This window comes from Trachypithecus francoisi, unplaced genomic scaffold (assembly GCF_009764315.1).
Source record: "Trachypithecus francoisi isolate TF-2019V2 unplaced genomic scaffold, Tfra_2.0 Lachesis_group13, whole genome shotgun sequence".
NCBI classification, from domain to species: Eukaryota; Metazoa; Chordata; class Mammalia; order Primates; family Cercopithecidae; genus Trachypithecus; species Trachypithecus francoisi.
In genome coordinates this window covers 111,453,853-111,478,363 of record NW_022681458.1, presented here as the reverse complement: position 1 = coordinate 111,478,363, position 24,511 = coordinate 111,453,853, and the positions used below count along the sequence as shown (strand labels likewise).

General features: G+C 43.7%; 1 protein-coding gene and 1 non-coding gene across 3 annotated transcripts in view; one reads left to right on the top strand and one right to left on the bottom strand.

The window, feature by feature from the left end:
• Positions 1–263: 263 nt before the first annotated feature.
• Positions 264–375, bottom strand: LOC117095582. The gene has a single exon (XR_004442099.1). It is a non-coding gene; the product is annotated as a U6 spliceosomal RNA (small nuclear RNA).
• Positions 376–10,044: 9,669 nt separating this feature from the next.
• Positions 10,045–24,511, top strand: part of GPR39 (G protein-coupled receptor 39) — a 236,856-nt gene continuing 222,389 nt past the window's right edge. Inside the window, exons 1-2 of one of the 2 annotated variants that reach the window (XM_033231711.1) lie at positions 10,049–10,408; positions 10,553–11,355. In XM_033231711.1, coding sequence (XP_033087602.1) covers positions 10,605–11,355 — 751 coding nt within the window. In that variant the 5' untranslated portion in view covers positions 10,049–10,408; positions 10,553–10,604. Of the gene's footprint in view, positions 11,356–24,511 lie in introns of both variants that reach the window. The other variant, XM_033231710.1, reaches the window with a different exon arrangement.

Sequence of the window (24,511 nt, the reverse complement as noted above, 5' to 3'; positions counted from 1 at the left end):
TTTAGAATTGTTTTTCATATTTCTGTGAAAAATGCCATTGGAGTTTTGATAGAGATTATATTAAATCTGTATATTGCTTTGGATAGTATGGCCATTTTAACAATATTAATTCTTTCAACTCATAAATATGAGATATCTTTCCATTTATTTGTGTAGTTTTCTATTTATTTCACCAGTGTTTTCTGGTTTTCATATAAGGTTCAGATCTCTTACTTCCTTCGTTAAATTTATTCGTAAATATTGTATTCTTTTTTAAATTTTAAAAAAATTTTAAATGGAACATTTCACAAATTTGCATGTCATGCTTGCGCAGAGGCCATGCTAATCTTCTTTGTTTCGTTTCAATTTTAGTATATGTGCTGCCAAAGTGAGCACAGTATGATATTCTTTTTGATGCTATTGTAAATGAGATTGTTTTCTTGACTGGCAATTGTTGCTATCCAACAATTTATGTGCTACTGGCTTGAATTGAAGATAAACTCCTTCAGAGGAGTGAGTGTCTTACTACCTTATAATCTCTACAGTGCTTTCTAGAAAGAATAGGCTCAACTGGTATCTGTTGCTTTAAATTCAGTGGAATTCAGTAGGACACAGCATTCAAACAATACTAGTTCACACTATAATGAAACCTGGAACATTTGGAATGTGCCTTATTTTCAACAGTATGACCAGCAGCAGCTCATGGACTGTGAGCATGACATCAATGACAATTAAAACTTTCCTAGCACTTTGTGTATGCCTAGCATTGTTTTAAGTGCTTTAGCTATAAGATGTCATCTGGTCCTGCAAACAATCCTTTGAGGGGGGATATTCTTACTTAGTTTTAAGTTTACAGATGAGGAACCTAAAGCACAGAGAGATTAAGAAATGTGCCCAAGGTTACATAACTAGGGAGGAGCAGACTCAAACACAAGCAGTTTAGCTCCAGAAAATGTATTCTACTTACTGAGTTATCATGCTCTTTTTTCAAAGAGCTAATCTACATATAAGGAAATACTATCTACCCGGCACTTTTTAATGTAAACTTGTTTAATCTCACAACAAGCCCAAGAGATGAGTTCTACTGTTATCTGCATTTTACAGACAACAAAACTAAGGCACAACTAAGCTAAGTGAGTGGTAGAGCCTCATTTCAAACTCAGAACGTCTGATTTCCAAGTCTGTCCTCTCAATCATCATGCCACAGCACTCTCAGAAGAGTCAGAGGCAAATAGAATGCCAATCCTGAATTGATTTATGTAGGTTTACATAGCAAGAGATGGTGGATCATAGGCTACTTTATAAGAAGACCCTCCCATTTTCCATCAAGGCTGAACATCACTATATTTAGGGACAGTTGTGCCTGGGCATATGCAGGGTTTCTTCCCAAATAGTCTGGGAATATAGTGCCAGGTGAGAAAAAAAATAGTTTGTATTTTGCTTGGAGTATTGAAGATAAGGAGACCAAGGTCCAGGAGTATTTGTTTTTTCATAAGGGTAAAGATAAGGGAGAAGCAAGGAGAGATGACAAGTTGGCACTGCTGTTTCCCTGTGCTTTGAGCTTGCAATGTGCAGGGCATGGGATTGGGAGCAGTCCAGGTAGAAGGTGGTTCCTAGCATAAGAGAGGGGGTAGCAGGGATGAGTACACTGGTGCTTGTCTCTCCCTAGACTGAATGGCTACTCTGCTTCCAGAGGCTAGGAAATGGAATGCCTAATACATACCAGGGAGGCTCCCTGCTTTTCAGCTCATAGCCAACTTATAGAAAAAAAAAAAAAAAGTATGTGCTGAGCGGAAACAATAATTTATCAGCTGTGCCTTATCTGGCCAGTGGGACACTCCCCCCCACCACCCGCCTTTTTTGATCCCTTTTATTAGATGAGGAAAGAAAGGGAAAGTAACACATAAAATGTTGATTTGAAAAAGAACATGATTTCTTAAGAAGAAACCTGAAGCCTCTCAGCTACGGCTTACCTAAGTATCAAAGTGGCACGGCATTCCATCAGGGCCCAGGAATGACCATCAACTTATTAAGGTTGCGAAGCTGGAAGTTTTCATAAAGATATGCCATTTGTCACAGGACCGCCTTCAGCCTTTTCCTTGATATCCAGAAGGCTGGATCCTCAGGCTGTCTACCAGATGGCATTCCGGGGAGGAAGGAGGGAGAAACGAAGAAAGGGAAGAAAGGAGGAAGGGAGGAAGGGAAGAAGGGAGGGAGGAAGGGAGGGAGGTGGGAAGGGAGGGAGTCTCCCAGTTACATATTAATGACTTCTCAGGGTCTGACTTGTCTTTGCTCCTACACTCATCTTGCCAGTGAGCCCTGCAAGGAATGTGGACAACCAAGCTACAGACTGCTGGCCACGGATCATGTCTTGGGTAGACGAGAAGAAGCACATGGTAGGTGTTTTACAGACATGTAGGTAGGAATTTGCAAACTGAACCAGCAAGTGTCCGGTACACTGTAGGTGTTTACTAATGGGAGCTGATACTGCTGTTGACACTGTGAGAGTGAGTGGCTGCAACTGTCATCCCACTGAGTGAAAAGCGGGGTTGATTCAGCTGAGCCATTGGGTGACATGGGTGTTCTTCCTTTTTTTAAGTTTTGTTTTAAAGTATTATGAAATATAACACAGAGAAACCCATAAAACATAAGCAACTGCATAACAAAAAATAATAAAGCAAAGTATCATGTAATTACTACCATGAAACTACTTCCCTGTTTAAGAAATAAAATATGGTCAACACTCAGAAGCTGACTCCCCACCCCACGGGTCCTTACCAGTCATGCACCTTCCCCAACCCACAAAAGCTGACCTTGATCCTTTCACGGAAATGACACATTTGCTTTTAAGTAAATATATGTATAAATTGTATATATGTCCTCTTTCCATATAACCTATATATCCCCATATAAAATCTATATATTTCTAAATATTATGATTTTGTCTGTTTTTGAATCTTATATAAATGTACTCCAGCATGATCTTTTGTGTCTCATTTCTTTCAGGCATCATTATAGTTGTAAGATTTAACCACATTGTTTTGGAAGTAACAGTTTATTAGTTTTCATGGCTTTCTAGTAGCTCTTTGTATGGATATCCAACATTTTGTCTATTCTCCTTTAGATGGCCATTTGGGTGTTTTTCAGGTTGGAGTAATTACTAACAATGTTGCTCTGAACATTCTTTTATATGCATTCAGAGTATACATCTAGGAGAGGAATTGCTGGATCACAGGGTATATGTGTATCTATGAATAACTCTACTAGACGCTGCCGAACTCTTCCAAAGTTGTTGTATAAATTTGCTCTTTGTCCTCAAGGTACAAGAGTTACCATCATTTCACAGCTTCATGGACAGATGGTACTGGTTGTCTGTAAATGTTAGCCAAGTCTGGTAGGTGTGTGGTTGTACTTAATTGTGGTTTTAATTTGCATTTCTCTGATTACTAAAGAGGTTGGGTAACTTTTCATTGTTTTTTGTCCATCTGGATCTTCTCTTTTGTGAAGGGCCTGTTTATTTCTTTAGCCCATTTAGAAAATGGGGTTGTTCACCTTTTCCTTAATGAATTTTATCCAAATAGATTCTTGATTGTCCCAAGAAGCACCTATTGAAAAGAGTGGTATCCTGGAGTCCATGAGAGTTGATTGTTAAAATTTCAGGAGTTTTCTGAGTAGGTTGTTAAATTGCTGGTAGCTTGAAGTCAGCCACAGTGTTGACACCATGGAAACTGGCAAATGTGACATAAATCAGCGCATTTTCCGCTAGAGAGTTGGTTGATTACTACACCAATGGAAAAGCCCATCTTTTCTGCCCTGCCTCACAAGGCCGTCTCTGTCATAAATTCTGGTCATACACATATGAATTTATTTCACTACTATCTCTTCTGTTTCTTTCCTTTCTTTGTCTGTCCCCATGTTAAAAACATACTGCCTTGTAAACTACAGGTTTATAATAAGTCTTGATATCTGGTGGAGCGGGTCCTCTTATCTCCTAACAGTATCTTGCTCATTTTTAGCTCTTGACATTTCTCTGCAAATTTAGAATAAGCTTGCCAAGTGTTCACAGAAAAATCTGTTGAAATTTTAATTACATCGAATCTATAGATCAATTTTGGGAAGAAATGTATGTTTTTATCTGCTTTGAGTTCATTATGGAAGTGACTCATTACTGTGTAAAATCAATTGCTTATATACTCTATAAGCTGTCATTTGTTGCTTATCATTATCCACGGTCTTTCTTGCTCTATTGGTTCATTTTCCTACTGCTATGAAGAAATAACAGAGACTGGGTAATTTATAAAGAAAAAGAAGTTTAATTGACTCATCATTCCACATGGCTGAGGAGGCCTCATAATCACAGCAGAAGGTGAAGAAGGAGCAAAGGCACATCTTATGTGGTGGCAGGCAAGAGCGCATGTGCAGGGGAACTGCCCTTTATAAAACCATCAGATCTCATGAAACTTATTCACTGTCATGTGAACAGCCTGGGAAAAGCCTACCCCGTGATTCAGTTACCTCCCACTGGGTCTCACCCATGACACAGAGGAATTATGGGAGCTACCAATCAAGATGAGATTTTGGTGGGGACACAGACAAACCATATCACTTGCCTTGCAGAACTTTTACATTTATGTTAAGTACAGTTCATCAAACTTTTCCTTTATAGCTTCTAGGATGTTGCTCCTAGCAGCCACAAAGGCAAGCCACACAAAACTTAAAATATAATAGTAGCCACATGAAAAAAGTAAAAGGCCAGGTGCAGTGGTTCATACCTGTGATCTCAGCATTTTGGGAGGCCAAGGCAGATGGATCACCTGAGGTCAGGATTTCGAGACCAGCCTGACCAGTATAGTGAAACCCTGTCTCTACTAAAAATATAAAAATTATCTGGGCACGGTGGTGGACATCTGTAATCCCAACTACTTGGGAGGCTGAGGCAGGAGAATCTCTTGAACCAATGAGGTGGAGGTTGCAGTGAGCTGAGATTGTACCATTGCACGCACTCCAGCCTGAGTGACATAGACTCGATGTCAAAAAAAAAAAAGTAAAAAAAGTAACATTATTTTTAATGATATATTTTATTTAATCCATAATAGCAAATATCATTTCAACATGAAATCAATATATAAAAACTATTCATGAGATAATTTACATTATTTTTTTCATACAAATTCTTAGAAATCTGGTCTGCATTTTATATTTCAGGGACATTTCAGTTTGGACTAGCCATATTTCAAGTGTTTATTAGCCACACATGGCTAATGGTTGCCATGTTAGATAGCTCAGGTCAGTATCTTTGTTAAGGCAGGTCTACAGCAGCCTTAGGTCTGTGGCTAGTTTCATGCTACCAAGATCTGGCCCTTCCAGGGTTGGTTCAGTGAGGTCTCTTCTCTATTGTTGGTTGAAACTTTAATGTTTCCCAGCTCTGTGTGACTTTGGGAATTATTTGACTTATAGCCCCCAAATTACACCCCCACCCCTGCAAGTTGCTCTTTCTTCAGCATGATATTTTGCCTAGCTCTTGGAGTTTCATCTGCACATGCACGTTTAGTATTTGGTAAAAGACTGAAGAGGACTTCTGCACAGATCTCCGGAATTCTTTCTCTGTGTAGTTTCCTCCTTTCCAGTACTCTTCTTTGTAAAGTCCAGCAGCCTCCTCCTGAATTCCAGTCTCTCACTCCCCAACTCAGGGAGATAACTGTGCTCTCCTCGGGGTTCCTTCTCTGCCCCATGGTCTGCAAAGTGCTTCCACACGCAGGCCTGGGTGATCCCAGGGTTTTCCTTACTAGCTTATCTTCCCTGAGAGATCACAATCCGTGCTGTGGTGCGGGGCTGGGGATGGGTGCAGGCTGACAGCCTAATACTCATTATTCTTAAGGCCAAAAGCAGAGGTCCTACTTAAAAAAAATGTTTTAGCTGCCCGCAGTGGTAAATGCCTGTAGTCCCAGCTACTCAGGAGGCTGAGGCAGGAGGATCACAAGTTCAGCCCAACTTGGACAAAATATCAAGACCCACCATCTACAAAAGAAAACAAAACAAATACGGTTTTGAGCTTACCTGTTGGTTTTACTATCGAGTTATTTCATAATTACTTTGATCTTTATCAACCCCTTCTTACAGTCTTCTTTAATATTATTCTTTTTATAACTTTATTTATTTTTATTCTTATTTATTAGAAATAATTAGGACTGTGAGTTTTTCTTTCAGGGATTCCTTTAGCTATTTCCACAGGTTCTGATATGCAATATTTTTGTGGTCATTATTCTCTAGATAATCTGCAATTTGGGTTTTGCTTTTTCTCTTTAACAAAGAATTGTTCCAGAGACTTAAAAAAATTTTGAGATGGTAGAATTCTATGTTTCAGTTTTCTGGTTTTATTAATTTTAGTTATATTATAAATAAAGTTATCTACACTATAATTTTTGAAGATGTTTTAAATTTTCTTTGTAGCTTAATATGTAGTCACAACAAACCTTTGTAAACAAGATGTTACTTTTTACTGTAAATTGTTTATTGACTTTAAGTGAGTCAATGTTATCAATGTGAGTATATAAAATACATTTAAATTTACAAAAATATAATCCGTGTGTGTGTGTGTGTGTTCACTCTGGGTGCCAGTGTAAGACTATATTTCAAAAATGAGATTTTGTTCTAAAAAAATGTGAAAACCACTAGGCAATGTGACCTCCAAAGTCACCTAGGATGTGTAGAATGGGAATATGAATTTGGGCAGGGCCTAGAGTAGAGTGAGCCTTGAGTTGTGTTGAGATCAAAGGATACCGAGAGTATTTTTTTTCTTTCATTTTTCATTCCTTTTCTTTCTTTCCTCTACACAATATGCTAATAAAACTTCTAGATGACGCAGACCGAGACCAGGTGCTATACCAGTCTGTTATGAACAAGTGAGAGCACATGAAACCGTTTTCAATTGGCCTTAGGAAAAGCAAAGGTGAAATGAAAATGTAATTCTCCTGGACCTTTTTTCAAAATGTATTTTTCCATCTCTACTGTAAAGAGTGAATTTTAATTGGGTTGATTCTCACTGTGTGGCCATGCATTTCTAATCTGTGTTCACTCTTTGGGAAAGAAGAATTTGATGAAAGGAACCGGATAATAATGGAAATCTTGTCTGAGCAGAACAAATTGCTATTATCCAATACGATAGGGATGTGAGAAGCATTGAGGCTGATGACTGAAAAAAACACACCTCTCCTCAAAATGCCACTGTTCTGCCTGGCACAGTCTTGTCCTGGCACAGGGAGAGAGCGCAATAGCATGGTATGTGCTTTTGGTGCGTCTGGGCCTTTCTGGTGGGTCACTTAATCCTCCACCCTCAATTTTCCCACCTGTAAAATGGGGGTAATAATCTCCACCTTGCGCTATTGTAAGGCTTGAGAGAAATGAATTGTGGGAAAGTGCCCAACATGTTCTAGGGGCTCAGAGAATGAGTCAGAGGAGAATTTCCAAGGAAAGCTCTATGGCTGGGCTGAGGGTGAAGTTCCTAGTTTATTTACAGCTTTGAAAAGAAAGAAGTGGACAGGGGCAGGCATGTATGCATAAGTGAGAGTGTGTGAGTGTGTGTGTGTGTGTGTAGGGCAGGGGAATCTGTGGTTACATCCTAGTATAGGCCAGTGTTTCCATGTGTGCCATTCAGGATGAATTTCCTGTGGGATAGAAACAACCAGGGTCTTCTGCAGATGAGTGGATTCAGAGTCCTCATCTGCAGGTAGAAAAGCCCCAGGAGTCCATATTTACCCCCATTATGCTACTCCTGTGAGGCCAGCTAGGTCCTTCAGCTGAACGTAGTGCACCAATGAGGAAACGAGTTAGGAGTTTCTCCAGCAATGCCAACAAGCAGGTCAAGTAGCACACATCGCGGGTGGCCAGGCCTCCCACGAAACATTATTTAGGGTGCTATGTCAAGCTGTTAGAGAGGGAGAAGATACACATCTTGGCTTTGGAGCTTGTGATTTAACAGAGAGAACAGAGAAAGAGAAAACACGAAAGGCACATATGGAGCTAATTTTAAAGATCCAGTGGCCATACAGCTAATTTTTTTTTTTCCTAGACAATGTTAAAATCAAATAATTATTGAGGTCAGCTCCAGGGTTGTGTGCAGAAAGAACAGTCCTGGCCAGGCGCAGTGGCTCACACCTGTAATCCCAGCAGTTTGGAAAGCCAAGGTGGGCAGATGACCTGATGTCAGGAGTTCAAGAGGAGCCTGGCCAACATGGTGAAACTCTGTCTCTATAAAAATACACAAAATTAGCCAGGTGAGTGGCATATGCCTGTAATCCCAGCTACTCAGGAGCCTGAGGCAGGAGAGTCACGTGAACCTGGGAGGCGACGGTTGCCAGTGAGGCGAGGTGGTGCCATTGCACTCCAGCCTGGGCAAAAAGAGCAAAACTCCGTCTCAAAAAAAAAAAAAAAAAAAAAGACAGTCCCATGTTTCTATGTGCACTGTTCAGGATGAATTTCCTAAGCACCTACTGCATTCCCAGAATTAGGAGTACAAACTCATGGGCCAGGCAGTTCCAAGTCTGTCACTAACCATTTTTTTAAAAAATTGTATATACTTATGGTGTGCAGCATGATGTTCTGATATACAAGTGAAATGATTACTACAGTCAAGCAAAGTAATGTGTCTGTTACCTTCCACAGTGACCCCTTTTTGTGTGTGTTGCACCTAAAATGGACTCTGCAAATCTGCAATCTACGTTGCAACATTGTTAACTATTGTCCTGTGGCTGTATGATAAATCTGTAGACTTATTTATTTTGTCCTTTGACCTGCATGTCCCCATTTCCTCTCCTTCCCCGGGCTTGGTAACCACCTTTCTACTCTTTTTTTTTTTTTTTTTTTTTTATGTATTTAACTTTAAGATTCCACATCTCAGTAAGACCTTGATCTTCCTCACTCTTTTATGGCCTTGGGGAAGCATAGGTCCTCCAGGCAGCAGAATTGCTTCTTAAAATGATTGCATCTATGTGGCGACTGGTTTAATTTAGAGATGTTTTCAGTGCAGGGCCTGTGGGCTTGTGCTAGGCTGCTGGAATGTACAGATAAAGGGGATCCATGTTCTTCCTTCGAGGCAGAGGTTCTGACTTTGTTTGACTTTGCCACTCCCTGGCAAGGGGCATTTAGCAATGTCTGGAGACATTTGGCTGTCCCTATGGGTGTGTGTATGTAGGTACTAAACATCCTACAACGCATAAGGCAACCTTCCTCCCCCTTCATTGCCCATTTCCTCTGACTGTGGAATTAAAAGACGAAAATGGGTCCATTCGAGGGAAAAGGTCATGATCCTTAATGCTGTTTTTACATGATGGCCTTGTCAGAGCCTTCAGCCTCCTCCTGCTGTCCTCGAAGTTCTAGGCACAGCTCCCTCCGGAGGGCATGCTTCCCACCTGGGCCTTCCTGGCGGAGTGCCATGCTCATCCATATACACGTCCCCAATTAAAAGACGTCCCGCTGCCGGGAAGCGGCCTGCACCTTGGAGCGAAACTGAAAGGAGAGACCCGAGGTCTTCGCGTCCCTCCGTGGGAAGGCGAGGCAGGGCCCTGCGCAGAACACCGGGAGGCTCTGGGGAGAGGCAGGGCTTCTATGGGGGATCCTGAAAACCTGCTTGGGGGCGACTTCCTGGAGCAGCGGCTGCAAGCAGCGCAGAGCCCAGCTGTCCTTGGCAAACACCCCACCGAGAAGGCGAGGGCTTGCTGGCTCCTCTGGGACGCCCCGGTCAAGCCACCCCCAAATGGGCCGTGACCTCGCTTTCGAAGGGGGCCCCCAGGGCAGCGGTGGACGTGGGGGCAGGGCGGGCGAGGCGAAGTTTTTCTTTCTCCCAGCTCGGGAGGGCTTGCCAGCTTCCCCGGGGCTGCACCTCCTGGGACAGCCTCGGGTTGGAGCGCCGCTGCTGGCTCTGTGGCGGCCGCCTGGGTGACGGAGGGTGGGGCGGGGGTGGGTCGCTAGTAGCTCGGGAGCCAAGATCTGATTTCAGGGACCGTGCCTATGTGCTGAGTCAAACCCCGCCGCTGGGCTGGGTCTGCAGTGGGGCCACTGAGCACAATCCGCTGCGGTTAATGATTAATCACTGACCAACCCGCCTCCCGCAGCTCGGGAGAGGGTGCTCCAGCAGTGCGGAACGGGTCCCTCAAGTGCCGACAGCTGGACAGGAAGAGGAGGGCTGTCAGGCAGAGCGCGCCCTAGGCGAAGAGGGGCAGAGGCTAGCGCCAGGGGCTGCTGGTTTCACTTCCAGCAAGCCAGTTTAGAACGTTCTTTCTCCGCCCTCTCCCCACCTCACCCCTGCCACATACACCCAAACTCCAACACCCAGGCGCCTCCTGGGCCTCTCCTAGGTTGGGCTGCTCCAGGAAGTTTCCATGAAAGCACCTGCAGGAGAACTCGAGTGAGATAAAGTCGTGCTCCCACGCAGGTGAGTTTGCAGCCAAGAACTTTGGGCTCTGCTGGGAGGAGAAAGGGAAGTTGAGGAAGTCTTTCTACCTGGTAGCCTGGTGCTCTTTCTCATGGCTTCACCCAGCAGCCCCGGCAGTGACTGCTCCCATGTCATTGATCACAGTCATGTCCCCGAGTTTGAGGTGGCCACCTGGATCAAAGTCACCCTTATCCTGATGTACCTGGTCATCTTCGTGATGGGCCTTCTGGGGAACAGCGTCACCATTCGGGTCACCCAGGTGCTACAGAAGAAAGGATACTTGCAGAAGGAGGTGACAGACCACATGGTGAGTTTGGCTTGCTCGGACATCTTAGTGTTCCTCATCGGCATGCCCATGGAGTTCTACAGCATCATCTGGAACCCCCTGACCACACCCAGCTACACCCTGTCCTGCAAGCTGCACACTTTCCTCTTCGAGGCCTGCAGCTACGCCACGCTGCTGCACGTGCTGACGCTCAGCTTTGAGCGCTACATCGCCATCTGTCACCCCTTCAGGTACAAGGCTGTGTCGGGACCTTGCCAGGTGAAGGTGCTGATTGGCTTCGTCTGGGTCACCTCCGCCCTGGTGGCACTGCCCTTGCTGTTTGCCATGGGTACTGAGTACCCCCTGGTGAACGTGCCCAACCACCGGGGTCTCACTTGCAACCGCTCCCGCACCCACCACCACGAGCAGCCCGAGACCTCCAATATGTCCATCTGTACCAACCTCTCCAGCCGCTGGACCGTGTTCCAGTCCAGCATCTTCGGCGCCTTCGTGGTCTACCTCGTGGTCCTGCTCTCAGTAGCCTTCATGTGCTGGAACATGATGCAGGTGCTTATGAAAAGCCAGAAGGGCACGCTGGCCCGGGGCGCGCAGCCGCCGCAGCTGAGGAAGTCCGAGAGTGAAGAGAGCAGGACCGCCAGGAGGCAGATCATCATCTTCCTGAGTGAGTCCCAGGTCGGGGGCAACGCGTGAGCAGCTTCCCAACCTTCCCCCACGACCTGTGCCGCTGTCTGTGGCTCCCTCCAGGGGAAGGCTTGCCCTAGAATTGCACACTGAAGTTCACTGAGGTGGAAGAGTCTTGTAGCAGAATGAGGGCATTGCTCTGGGTCTCTGGGTGTTTCTTCTCTGTGTTTTGGGGATTCATGGCAGGTTATGGTGAAAAGGGCACTAGACCAGAATTCAGAAGGTCTGGGTGTATTCCAGAACATCACTGCTGTGACCTTTGGGAAGTCACAAAAAAATCTTCGGTAAAATGGAAACAATAATACTAGAGAATATGAGGGACAAATTAGGTAATGCAGGAGAGGTGAAAGTCCTTTGCAAAAGACCAAGTTCTGAAGGGAACCGTCTTATCTAGTTCTGTCTAGTTCTAGTTTAGGAAGCCTTTCTTGTTCAATTAACTTTTGTTCCCATTTTTCTCCTCCTTTGGAGAAAGCAGGCTGTGAGCGACACACACTCTCCGGCTGCTATTTTATTCCTTGGAGCCTCTCCTACCCAATCTTCAGACATGGGAGCTCTCAGCACTCCCCAGGGCTTGTGTCTGCCACTAGTGAGTCTGCTCCTTACCAGACCAGAGCAACTTGGCAGGACAGCCTGTTTATCTAAGCCAGAAAATCTGGCTTCACCAATTCCTAGGATTTGAATAGTCTCCTCACAGACCCAATTCTTAGGCTTGCTTTCTCAACTTTTGCTGTGATACAAGTATTTAAAGTTGAGGCCTTGTCTATTTAAAGAGAGCCCATAGGTCTGTTGACCTCAGAGCCTTCAGAAAAGGAGCCTAGTCGCTGGGAGACAAGGCTTTAATGGAGATGCATGAAATGTGTGTGAGCAAAGGGTTTTAAAATATATTTTTTAGCAGAAACAATAAAAAGGGTGTATTGTGGGCGTGTGAGTGTGAGTCAAGAAGGAATAGCTCTAACAAACGTTTCCCTTCTTCCCTCTTCCCTGTCCCCTGTGGCATCAGGAAAAGGAATAAATCATGATGCTGTTTGTTTTGGTGTGGGCAACTGGGCAGCAGGTTCTAGGGACAGGAGGTAGACATGAGAAAGAGTTGGAAGGCACTTGGAGAGTGATGGAAAGACCTGTGTCTTGTCTCAGACCAGCCCCTGGCTTCCAGTGTGTCACTAATTGTTAAAAGTTTAGGGTCTGATTTTAAATCCTCTTTATTCAATTGGAAATAATTGCCCTAATGAATTTCAAAGTACTCAGAGGCAGCCGTGGATAAAGGGGATGGTGTCCCTGCCTTGTACACCCAGGAGAGTGGGCTTTGAGAGCTGTGGCAGGGGCTGTGGCAGGTGACCAGCTGACTTGACTTTACTCTGTGTCTGTGCAAAATGAGAATATTTGGATGCTACTCCGCATTAGGGGCTGTGCCAGGTGACCAATATTTCCATCTTCTAGAGGAGGAATTTGAGACTTAGAGAAGACCTAGTTCAGAATCACCTAAGTGCAGCTCCAAGAGTCCCACTGTGCTTTTCAGGGCAGGGAAATACATGTCTGTCTGTGATTTTCACAGACAGTGAAAGGAAAATGAAACAAGGTAGGACTTTGACAAGCGTAAGTAAGCCTGGTGGTGCTGCTGCCTCTTAGGGCCAGCCTTTCTGGAAGTTGGAGTAGGTAACATGATCTTGGGACATGGGAAGGGTACCCAACTCAGTCTATCACCCACTGGCTGCTACTACTCAAAATATTACAGGAAAGAATGGACATTGTATTTACTTAAAGCTTGAATGTTTGTTGAAATGCTAGTTCTCCCTTCCTCCATAAATATTCCCTTAGGTGTATCTTAAACTGTAAGCTGTAATTTACACTTTAGTGTGAGTTAATTAAATTTCCTTTTTTTTGTTTGATTGGAGGGGACTGGCCTGAGTGGATAAGAATTAGAGAGTAGACAAGCATTAGCAAGTGGTCTTCAACTACCTCCCAGTCTAACTTAGGAATTAAGGCTGCCTTTGACCAAAGGGAAAATCATTGATTTATCATTGCTCTCTATTTTACCAATCTCTGTGTTTCCTGTATTTCTCTGAGTAGATGTCTGTTCTTCCTGCCGGGGGTGTTCCAAGTTAAAGCTAGTCTCCATTTGCTGCATCAAATCAGAACGCTACAGACTTATTTAGAGATGGATAGGACCTTGGAGATCATCAGATCCCATTAGTAATTGTCTGGAATGAGTTTGTTCTTGCTGCTACTCTCATTCTTTCCTTCTAGCTCTTTCCTTCTTTCCTATACCAACTGTAGATTAATCACCCACTGTGTTCTCAGCATAAAGATGGTTGAATGGCAATCAGGTGCTCAATGTGCGATAATGTCCTGGGGGAATTTACCGTTTGTATTTAGCCCATTTTCTCTGCGGTAGGTTTTCAAAGCAGTTCCCGCAAATGTCCTCCTATCCCAATGAATTTCAAAGAGCTTTTAAAAATAGGAACCTCACTAATTAACTCAAGTTAGGAAATAAATTAATGGAGTGAAGAGGAAGAAATCATGGCCTGCATTCATCAGATTAATACAATGCAATTTACTTTGTGAGTTTCATAAAACTTGTGCTTTGGGGCATTTTTAACCCAGAACAAATGAACATATAAATTGTTTACAAATCGCTGAATTTAATATAGTAATTTAGCTGTCTTTTTAGTATTTCATTTCCCAGATGGATCAAATTAAAATAAATATTTGCTCATTTCACACATATTTTAAATTTGATGTGAAATGTAAATGGCGACATATCACAAGTAGTCCTTGGAGCTCTTGAGGCAATAAAGAAAACAATTAAGACTGTTCCCCACTCGTTGTTAAAAATGCTAACTGCTGCAAGTCAGAAACAAAATTCATAAATCTACCCAAGATGGGGAAGACCATGTAAAAAACATTAGTTTTCCTTTCTTCATCTTTCACTATTGTGCCTCAAGTCTCAATGTGCTCCGCTGGCGAATAATGAAAACACATTGGGAACTCTGGGAGAGAAAGAGAGGCTGGGATGCCTACTAGCTCTAAGCAATTTACAGGAGAACACAATAATGATGCAAAAGTGCACATTCCTGGAAACAGGAGTGTCTTGTCTTGCCCCTTCTCAGCCCAGTGACAAATCAGTACTAGACTTGGTTCCTGTTTCAAGGTTATAGCCAGTGGGGCATGGTAATATTTGTCCAATGTCAGAACAGAGGTTGCTGGTCTGGATTTCTGCCTCTTCTGGAGAAAAGGAACTGATAATTTGATTATCTGTCCTGTCTCCTCGATGATGAGGATGGTCAAAATGAGGTTTCCTTTCAAGCAAGTCTTTCCGCAGACCTCCCATCTTCTCTTTCTGAAGTCTCCTTTGGAGCTGTTCTCAATGCAGATAGCATGCAGCTCTGTGGACACTTGTGTGTGTCTATGGCATACATGGCTTGCTGTCAAGTGTCACCCACTCAAAGTGGAATGACAAAGTAATTTTTAAAATACATAGTTTTAATTGTATAATAACTTTCAAGTGATTAGGACTCAGTTACAACTACCTCCTAGAGAACTAGAGGGCAGTGATTGACTTTCAACCATAGTTATGAAAAAAGATTTTTACAATCATGAAGTTATTAAAAGAAACATCATAGAAGCTTCGTAACTCTAGAATAATTACACTCTTTTGCATTCTGATTTGCTCTCCTGAGTCAGAAGGAAAGGGGAGGAGTTACATCTAGTGGCAGGGATTACACATCAACTTGGGTTGCTCATGTTGAATATGGACATTATTCATCATGTGTGTTTGGATGGAACAAAGGTTAAGAGTTGCTGTAACGAACTACTCTAAAAGTCAGGTTGACATACATTTGGATGTTCCTGGTGTGGTTCATAGAGAAGCAAAGAGAAGGAGCTCAGAATCACGTCCTCTGGGTTTTTAGACCACAGAATTAGAGGTCAAACCAAACAGGGTCAGGGGAGAAAAAGAAGAGAGAAGAGAGGGGAGAGGGGAGAGGGGAGAGGGGACAGGGGACTGAGATATTGACAGCGGGTCCTCTTTACCTGAGGACAATCATTACCTGAAAAGAACTCGTTGGCTCCCTTAAAGTGGGGTTGAAAACACGTGAAAAGAGGTCTCATTGGGACTTGAAAGTGAAAATTATGAAAAGAAATCTATTTGTATGTTACAAATAAAAGTTATGGTTACAACTTCATATTCTTATAACGATTATTCAGAATGAATCCAATGTGGCTTGAGGGCATAATCTTTGTAACAAAACCATCTGATAACCTTTGTGTTTTATTTTCTCAGTAAGATTATAAAAAGGGCCTCTCTTCATTCTTTGCTATTTAAATCACCCTCATGGAAGCACCTATCCTTGCATTATCCTTGTCAATTTTCTATTCTTTCATAATTATCTGGTCGGATTCAAGCAAACCTTTACTGTCAGTGGCTCGGCATTTGAATCACCTTTTTCTTCAGCTTCCTTTTCATTGACTTCATGAAATTCTGTACCCTGTGTGTAGGCCATAACCAAAAATACAACTAGTTTAAAAACCAGTCCCTATACTGTACGGAAGCGGATGCCTTGAAATGTATATTTCAAGTATATTTGGTATTACACAGAAGCGGACACCTTGAAATGCTTTGAAAGTGCCCATGAGAATTTTTAGCAGTTATTTTCTTCACTAGGTTAAATGCTGGTCTTACAATCATGTTTTCGTCATGAGTTTTCTTGGCAAAGGCTTTTTATTTGATATGAAAGGATAGGTCAACACAGTTTTTGAGGGAAATACTATCAAAATTAAATTAGTGACTTTTTTAGTGTAAGACATTATTTTAAGTCAAGTGTTTCAGTATTTCAGAAAAAAGTTTTGCCTCAAATATTCAGATTATCACCTCTATTCCCTTTTCCCTTTATTGATGTATATGCGGCTATAATAAATGATATTTTATGTTTATTTTTCTATTTGTGATAGGTGTCATAAATTGCAAATGTCCTGTGATCAGCCTGGCAGACAAATATCATAATGCTGCATTATTTTTATAATCAGGCTGTCTCAAAGATTTCATTTCTCTGTTGGAGAGATGCATAGTTTCCGAGGAAGGCGAGACTGGAATCCCAGTCCCTATTCATTAGCAAGCCTGTTCATCTGTCAGCCTCCTGGGCGATGCTGAAGTGTAATAAGAAAGCAGAGGCCTCAGTTGCACAAAGCATTTGGCTTATTAGTGCTAAAACCATTCAGAATAAGAGCCATTTGCGAGTTGAGACACCACAGTGGAAGAATATTGAATTGGGAGTCAAGGAGCCCCTCTGGCTGTACAAGGCAAGGTCCCCTGGTCCACCATTTGGAGGACAATGTCGACTCGTATCCCTTTTCCCTCTGCACACTTCCCCTGCCAGGCTGCAGCCCTGGGACCACTCAACTCACTCTCCACCTCTAGTCTTGGCTATTTACTGAGCACTGGTCATCCCTTGTGTGGCTCGTTCTTGTGAATGAATGGTGTTTAACCTCCCCTGGGCCCCGCCCTCTGGTGGACACATTCCTTTGCCAGCACTTTCAAAGAGCTCTGCCTCCCACGCTACTCTTTCTTTTTTTTTGAGACGGAGTCTCGCTCTGTCACCCAGGCTGGAGTGCTGTGGCCGGATCTCAGCTCACTGCAAGCTCCGCCTCTCAGGTTCTACTTTGTTTCCAGCAAGCCTGCTCTCTGCGTGAGGGTCCTTGACTAAGGTATCATCACTGGAAAAATCTCCATCTATTCTTGTCTGTGTCTGGGCTGATCACACTGCAGCCACTGGGATCTTGTTGACACTCCCATCTCTGACCCCAGCAAAGTAAAGCCAGTCAGTGGTTTTCCATGGCTCTTATGTCAACCACAGACCAAAACTCTTGACATAAGGCCCTCATATCAGCTGCCTCTCCAATTCTATCAAGTGCTGTTGTCCCCTTGTATTAATCTGCTCTGGCCAGGGTAACAACATGCCAGAGACCGGACGCCTTGAACCATAGACAGTTATCTTCCCATAGTTCTGGAAGCTAGAAGTCTGAGATCAAGGTGTAGCAGGGTTGGTTTCTTCTGAGGGCTTTCTCCTTGGTTTGCAAATAGCTGTCTTCTCATTGTGTCCTGACCTGGCCTTCTCTGCACATGTGTTCTCCGGGTGTCTCTTCCTCTTCTTATAAAGATGCTCGTCTTGTCAGATTAGGGCCCCACCCTTACAACTTTATTTTACCCAAATTACCTCCCAAAGGCCCAGTCTCCAAATACAATCACAGCGGGGCTTAGGCCTTCAACTTGTGAATTTGCAGGGGACACAGTTCAGTTTGTAACACCCCTTAACTGCCTTATTCCACTGGCTCCCCTTCAAGTTCTTCAGGCGACCATGACTGGCCCTCTTCCCCCATGCTGCCTGGAGTGCTTTTCTGTCTTACTCTACTCTCTACCCGCTCCCCACTTCCATCCCCTTCCCCAGGTTAGTATCTTTCTCCTCTCTCAGATCTCCCCAGGGGAGCTGGCCCATCCTCCCTGACTTCATTCAGCCTCCCAAAAAACAAGACTCGCAGTTGTCATTTTACATTTAATTGTGCAATTACTTGATTAATGTCTGTCTACCTTCTAATTCCTTGAGGACAGGAGCACACCCTAATTTCCCTCAATACTGTACCTCATTCCAGCATAGCACATACAGGTGGTCAATGAATATTTGTTGACTGAACAAATGAATGAATGAGCCTCAGCTTGGAATTGAGAAGCAGTGTTCTGTTTTCCCTTGGGCATGCATGCGTATGGAAGTTGATCATTCCTCAAAAGTGTTCTGGTTCATCTGAACCAAAGGTGCTCTCTGAGAAAGGGTTATCATTCCTCTGAGGCCTCTGAAGTCAAGCCATCATGGAAAACATTTAAGATTTGCTTGCCCCGAGCAAATGAACACTCTGTGCTGATCAGACCCTGAATGTTAGCTTTAACCACGTATACCTGCCAGAAGTAACCAGGAAATGAGAGTGATTTCATAGGGTGGTGAATGGTCCTTGTTAAACTCTGTTGAACAGGATGTTAAATGCAATGATACAACGCTAAACATTATTTCTTAGCAGGCTCTTTCACCGCTTGTTAACAAGGGGGTCCTCAAGGTAATGAGGATGCAGTGGGGGTGACATTTTGAAAATATTAAACCCATGTGTTTATATGTCCACCTTAAATTGCATCCACTTGCAGCCATCTCTCTCAAGGGTGAGCCACACTTATCACCCCAGGGAAGGAAAAAGCAGATACTGCCTGGGACAAAGGTGTTGTGGATCCATCCTGGGTTCAGAGGATGCAATTCTTGACCTCTTTAGCTGGGCAATTATCTTGAAAGCCAGACTTTGTGAAGGATGAAAAAGGATTGCCTAACTTCATACCTCTCCCTTTAATGTATCATGAGCCCAGCCTAGTGGACTAGATCAGCCAGTTCCGGATGAGACCATAGCTAAGGGGTTTGGAATTTATCCTTGGAAGCCATTGGAGGGTTTTAAGAAGTTAAACAGCACAGTTGAATTTCTAGTGCTGCCCCTAGAGTGACAACATTTGTTGCGTTGCAGTTTGGGTCAAAGTACAGGCCTGGCTGTGTTTGTAGAATAAAAAACAGACAACCCTTCATTGGAACACAGTTCTGGTAGAGCAGCTGGCACTGGTGAGTTCTCCTTTCCATTAGGCAGACCTCTGGCCCTTGGTTTCCCCAAGTCTTGCTGCTGCCACTGCCCTCCATGGCCAGAGAGTGCCTGCTTCCATTCAGCAACTCCCACTTTCCCAGCATGGAGGCCCAAACTGCCCCCACGTTGCTCAGGCCCTGGTTAGGAGGTGGCCGTAGGGAGATAAGCTAGGTCACAGTAGCTCTCACCTGTCATCTCTGTTGCTCAATGGTCTATTTGTTCTTCAACGACAATCTCCAGCTACGACCAACTCATATATCTCCCATGAAAAAGCTTCTTACCACTTACACTAGCATTCTGCATATGATATATCTCAATGCCTCTCACGTCTTCCGTGAAGCTGTCCTGGACTATGCCAGCCTACACTGATCTTCCTGTGCGTGGTGAGCCGTCTTAGACATTTCTCAGAAGGGGGCACAGATGATGTCTCCTGACTATATTGAAACTCCCTAAGATCAGAGACCCTACACTGTTGTACATCTTCAACCTTCCTTACTGGGTTGGAGGCACAGTGGGCATGCACGGCTTGAGAGATTGATGGATTGAAGTTCTCTGACAGTGGCTCCTGCTCCTTAAATGGAGGAAAAGCACCCTCACTATGATCCTCAGGAAGCTCTCTCAGCTCTATCTGCATTTCCTTCTTTCCCTGTGCTAGGCAGAATTCTGAAATGGCCTCCAAAATGCCTGGTCCCCAAGGTATACATATCTTCTCCCAGTTATTCAATCAAACACTAATCTAGTGTTGCAAGGAAGGGAAGTAAATCTGTTGACCTTAAAATAGGGAGATTTTCTGTGTGGGTTTAACCATGTCACATGAGCCTTTAAATCTGGGTCTAGAGGTCAGAGGCAGGACAACTAAGAGAGTCAAAGCATGAGAGGCATTTGACCAGGGAAAAATTACCTGTTGCTGGCTTTGGAGATGGAGGGAGCTGGCAGAGAATATAGGTATGTTCTAGGAGCTGAGCACCAGCAAGAAAATGGACCCTGAATAAGCTTGGAGGTAAATTTCCCCCCAGAACTTCTAGAAAAGAACTCAGCCTGGCCTACACCTTGAGAACCCAGGCATACTTTGCCTGGATCTCTGATTTACAGAATTGTCTGCTAATAAATAGATGTTATTTTAAGCCACTAAATTTTTGATAATTCACTATGCACCAATAGAAAACTATAGATTCACTGAACTCTACTAAAGAAGCTCCCAGTTAAACACATGTCCTACCTTAGTTATAACTTCCAAGACAGAGTCAACCTCCAGAAGCTTCTCTTTGAAAAGTCTCACCTTCCCAGAATTGCCTTTGGCCCAGCCATTCACAGATCCTGCTCAGTGCTGAGTGATCCGGAAGTTTACCAAGATCCGGGACACCATGGAATGTTCACTGGACTTTTAGACTGTCATTTGGAGAATTCAACATTTGTGGGCTTGAGTCCCACAAATCCCACAAAATTTGTGGGCTTGATTTTTAGAATGCTGATGCCTTGAGGGTCAAAAAGGAAAATGGTATTGAATTGATCTTATAATTATCATCCTTCTGGTAGCTCTATTTCCTCACAGTCTGGCACTGACTAGGTGCTGCATAAAGGTTTGGTGAATAAGCTGACGCCCGGGCAGCTCTGCTGCTTCCTAGAGTCTGCCACACCAGAAGGAAGATGCCTGTATCCCTCATCATTTGGCTTCAAATGGAAAAAGGGTGTCAGGGAGGAAGCCAACCCTGGTGCTGAAGCAAGTCTGAATAAGAGAAGTGTCTTGGGCTAACAAACTTTATCATTTTCTGATTTTAGAGCCTTTACTGATTTAGAAGCTTGACAAAAAGTCTTGTTTGCACTTACTGAGTATAAGCACTATTCTGGAAAGTAGAGGGTTTAACACTCAGGTCACTGCTTTGCACACCTCAAAGGTGGCTGAGTAGTTGGAGAGCAGTGGTGTTACTGGTACCTAACAGACAGATTGGGAGGCAAGGCTGCAACATCAAGTTGCCATTGTACTTGTTCAATGTCTAATTGTCCATGAAACTAACGGCTTGCAGAAATGGGGGCAGGCCCAGCTGGGGGTGATGAAGCTCATTAAACTTGCAGAGAGAAGGCATTCTCTTTCTCTAGTGAAGAGGAAAAAGATAAACTCTGCTTTAGAAACAAAACACTTTACACAGGGTGCTTGGGCCAGAGATGAAGTCATTTGACTTTATATATTCTTTTTTTTTTTTTTTTTTTGAGAAGGAGTCTTGCTCTGTCGCCCAGGCTGGAGCACAGTGGCACGATCTCAGCTCACCGCACGCTCCGCCTCCCGGGTTCATGCCATTCTCCTGCCTCAGCCTCCCGAGTAGCTGGGACTACAGGCGTCCTCCACCATGCCCAGCTAATTTTTTTTTTTTTGTATTTTTAGTAGAGTCAGTGTTTCACCGTGTTAGCCAGGATGTCTCGATCTCCTGACCTCGTGATCCACCTGCCTCAGCCTCCCAAAGTGCTGGGATTACAGGCGTAAGCCATTGCACCCGACCTGACTTTATACTATTCTATTTGGCTTTATGATATGATATGATATGATATGATATGATATGATATTTGTTATATATTGCATGAGTATGTAATATAATATACATATAATTCTTTGGAGACATGATATGCTCAGCAGAAACAAAATTTCTGGCATATTTTTGGGTCTACTTTCTATATGCTGCCATTCTGAAGGATTAAATATCACATTGAAATAACAGCTACATCTTTTTTTTTCTTCAGTCACAGTTGGAAGAGAAGGATGGGAAGGAGTCTCACTATGTTGCCCAGGCTGGAGTACAGTGGCTATTCACAGGCATGATTATAGTGCACTGCAGCCTTGAACTCCTGGGCTCAAGCAATCCTCCTGCATTAGCCTCTTGGTAGCTAGGACTACAGGTGTGCACTACTATACTCGGTTTTTAAGCTGTACTTTTAAAACATATTTCAAAGACAGCTGATGGGTGTTCACTGTTTTTCAAGTTCAAGTTTACCCTTGATAGGGGTGACAAATGACTCACCTTGGTGATTGAAGCTTGCTGTAGATACCCTCTAGAGAAGATGAAAAAAACTTCTGTAGGAACCGGCTGTTCTCTTTCTTAGACCTGGGGTTTTCCTCATTATTGAATCTCTTACAAACTCACTTCCTCCAAGAAGCCTGCCTGGACTGACTTTACCCTTCTCTAATTATTCCAGCAGATCTTCACATTTCATTTATTCATTCATCAAGTATTTATGAAACTTCAGTTGTGCTTAATATCATTTGTACCATAGAGATCAAAATGCTGGTTCCTCCTCTCAAGGAGCCTAATACTTGTCTCATTGGGACATCAAAGTATAAAGGCAGAGCCTTGGAGAAGCCCAAAAGTACCACTTGAGGCAGGGTCTGGGTTGTGGCTATTTACGAAGTAAGCTAGTTCTGGTAAACCTTCTGCCGGAACTTTTCATAGACTGACTAACTGGGCTTCGCTCCAGAGATTTTGTTACAGTCTCGATATTCACAGTATGGTCCAGGGACCTGCAGCACCAGCATCACCTGGGAAATCGTAAAAGGCAGAGTATTGGGCCACACCCCTACAAGTTGAATTGTAATCTGCATCCTAAGGAGACCCCTGGCTTAGAATGGATTCTTTAATGTCAATCTAGAAAAGGGTGAATTGGGAAGGGCTAAACTCCCCAGTTGTGATAAGAACTATCAATCACTTTTACGTAGTTGTAACAGGTGGGAATTGCTCCATGACACTTAGGCATAAAAAATGTTGCATTATTTCTAAAAAGAAACTTAAATCTGGCTCCAAGCCCTCATTTGGAAGGTGGTGAAAATTTTAATCTTAGTAATGTTGGGGGTCGGGGTTTCCCCTTTCTCATGTTGTATCAAAATTCAAGGGTCTTATGAGATGCCCAGAAAATGAGGCATTTGGTCCTTTGTTCAAGTTCTTCCTGTCGCCCCTTCTGCTCTATGATTCTGCTGCCAGGGCTGGCCAGAGCTCTAGGGCCAGTCAGCCAAAGGGCCGGCCTTTATATTTTATCTTCAGTCCTCATAGTATCATTAGCATGGGGGTATCGTTATCCTCAATTTGCAGAACTGCCTGAGGTCATCAAACATTGAGATTAGAGCTGGGATCTGGCATGTTTTGCAGTCCATGTTCTTTCCCCGAGTAGAGGGTGAGTCTCTCAAAAGAAAATGCTCTGTAGTCTCTCAAAAGAGAATACTCTCCAGCAGGGGAACTTGTTTTGGATGGTCAGTGTGGGGGAGGCAAGAAATTACGATGCCAAGTCTGGTGGACATTTATCTTGCTTTTAGGCTACCCAGCAGCTTTTGCCTGCTTTTTATGTTTGGGAAATTTCCATCTTTTTGAGTCCTGCTTCCTTGAGATAGTGGTCAGAAGCTTGCTTTCCCAGCAGCCCTAGTAGCCAGAGTGCAGCATGTGGCCTGGGCTGTACCAGTCACGTGCACTGGCATGAGAGTCTCATTTGGAAGAGAAGGATGGGAAGGAGCAGTAGCCACATGGACTCTCTTTGGGGTTAAAACCAGTATGTGACAAATGGAGTTAAAAGAGTGCAAAGTGTCTTTTAGAGAGAGCAAAGACAGAAAAGCTAAGGACAGCATCCTAAACCAGATGTTTGCAGCACCTCTACATTGGTACATTCTGGTGGGATAACCTGATGTGATTCTCTGGCCCTCCTAGGGATTATGTGAAATAACTAATAGCCTCATTTCTGGATGAAACTGGAATGGGCTCTATTGTTTGTCCTAAGAACTCTGCAGAACTCTGCATGTCCAGAAAGTAGGTAATAGAATGATCGGACTGAAGTAGGGAAATCTAGAAGGTAGCAGTGATGAATTTAGACTGAAAAGTAGACTGAGTTAAATATAGAGGAGGTTGATAGCTAGGCTAATGGATTCAGACTATATATTGGAGGCCATGGGAGCCATGGAAGGCTTTTAAGGAGAGGACTGGCAGGAAGGAGTGTAAAAAGATTGATGTGGCCAAGGTGTGTGTTGCTGGCAGAGAGAGGCAGTGTGAGGGGCACAGGTGTGGAAGTGGTCATGGGTTTTGATGACGGTTTGTGATTAGGTTTAGCCATGAAGGGGTGGTAGTTATCAACCCTGCTAAACATTACAATCACCTGTGGAACTATTAACACTGCTCTACTCCAGTCTATTTACATGAAAACCTTTGGTGAGTGGAGCCCTGGACATTGGCATTATTTAAACCTGCAGGTGACTCCAATGTATTGCCAGGGTTGAGAATGGGAGAAAGGGAGCTGGAAAGGCAGGCTGGGGGTGGCTGGGGAGACCTTGACTTTAGTAACTGTGCCAGGGTTCTTTGACTAGAGGCCACCAAACCAGATTCTTCTTCTTTAACAAAGTAAGAAGGAATTTATTGGAAGTATGGTGGCTAGCCCACTGAGTCAAAGGAAAGGCTAAAGAACCAGATTGATCAGGGACCTAGAGAGGAGAAATTCATGGACCACCAGCTTGG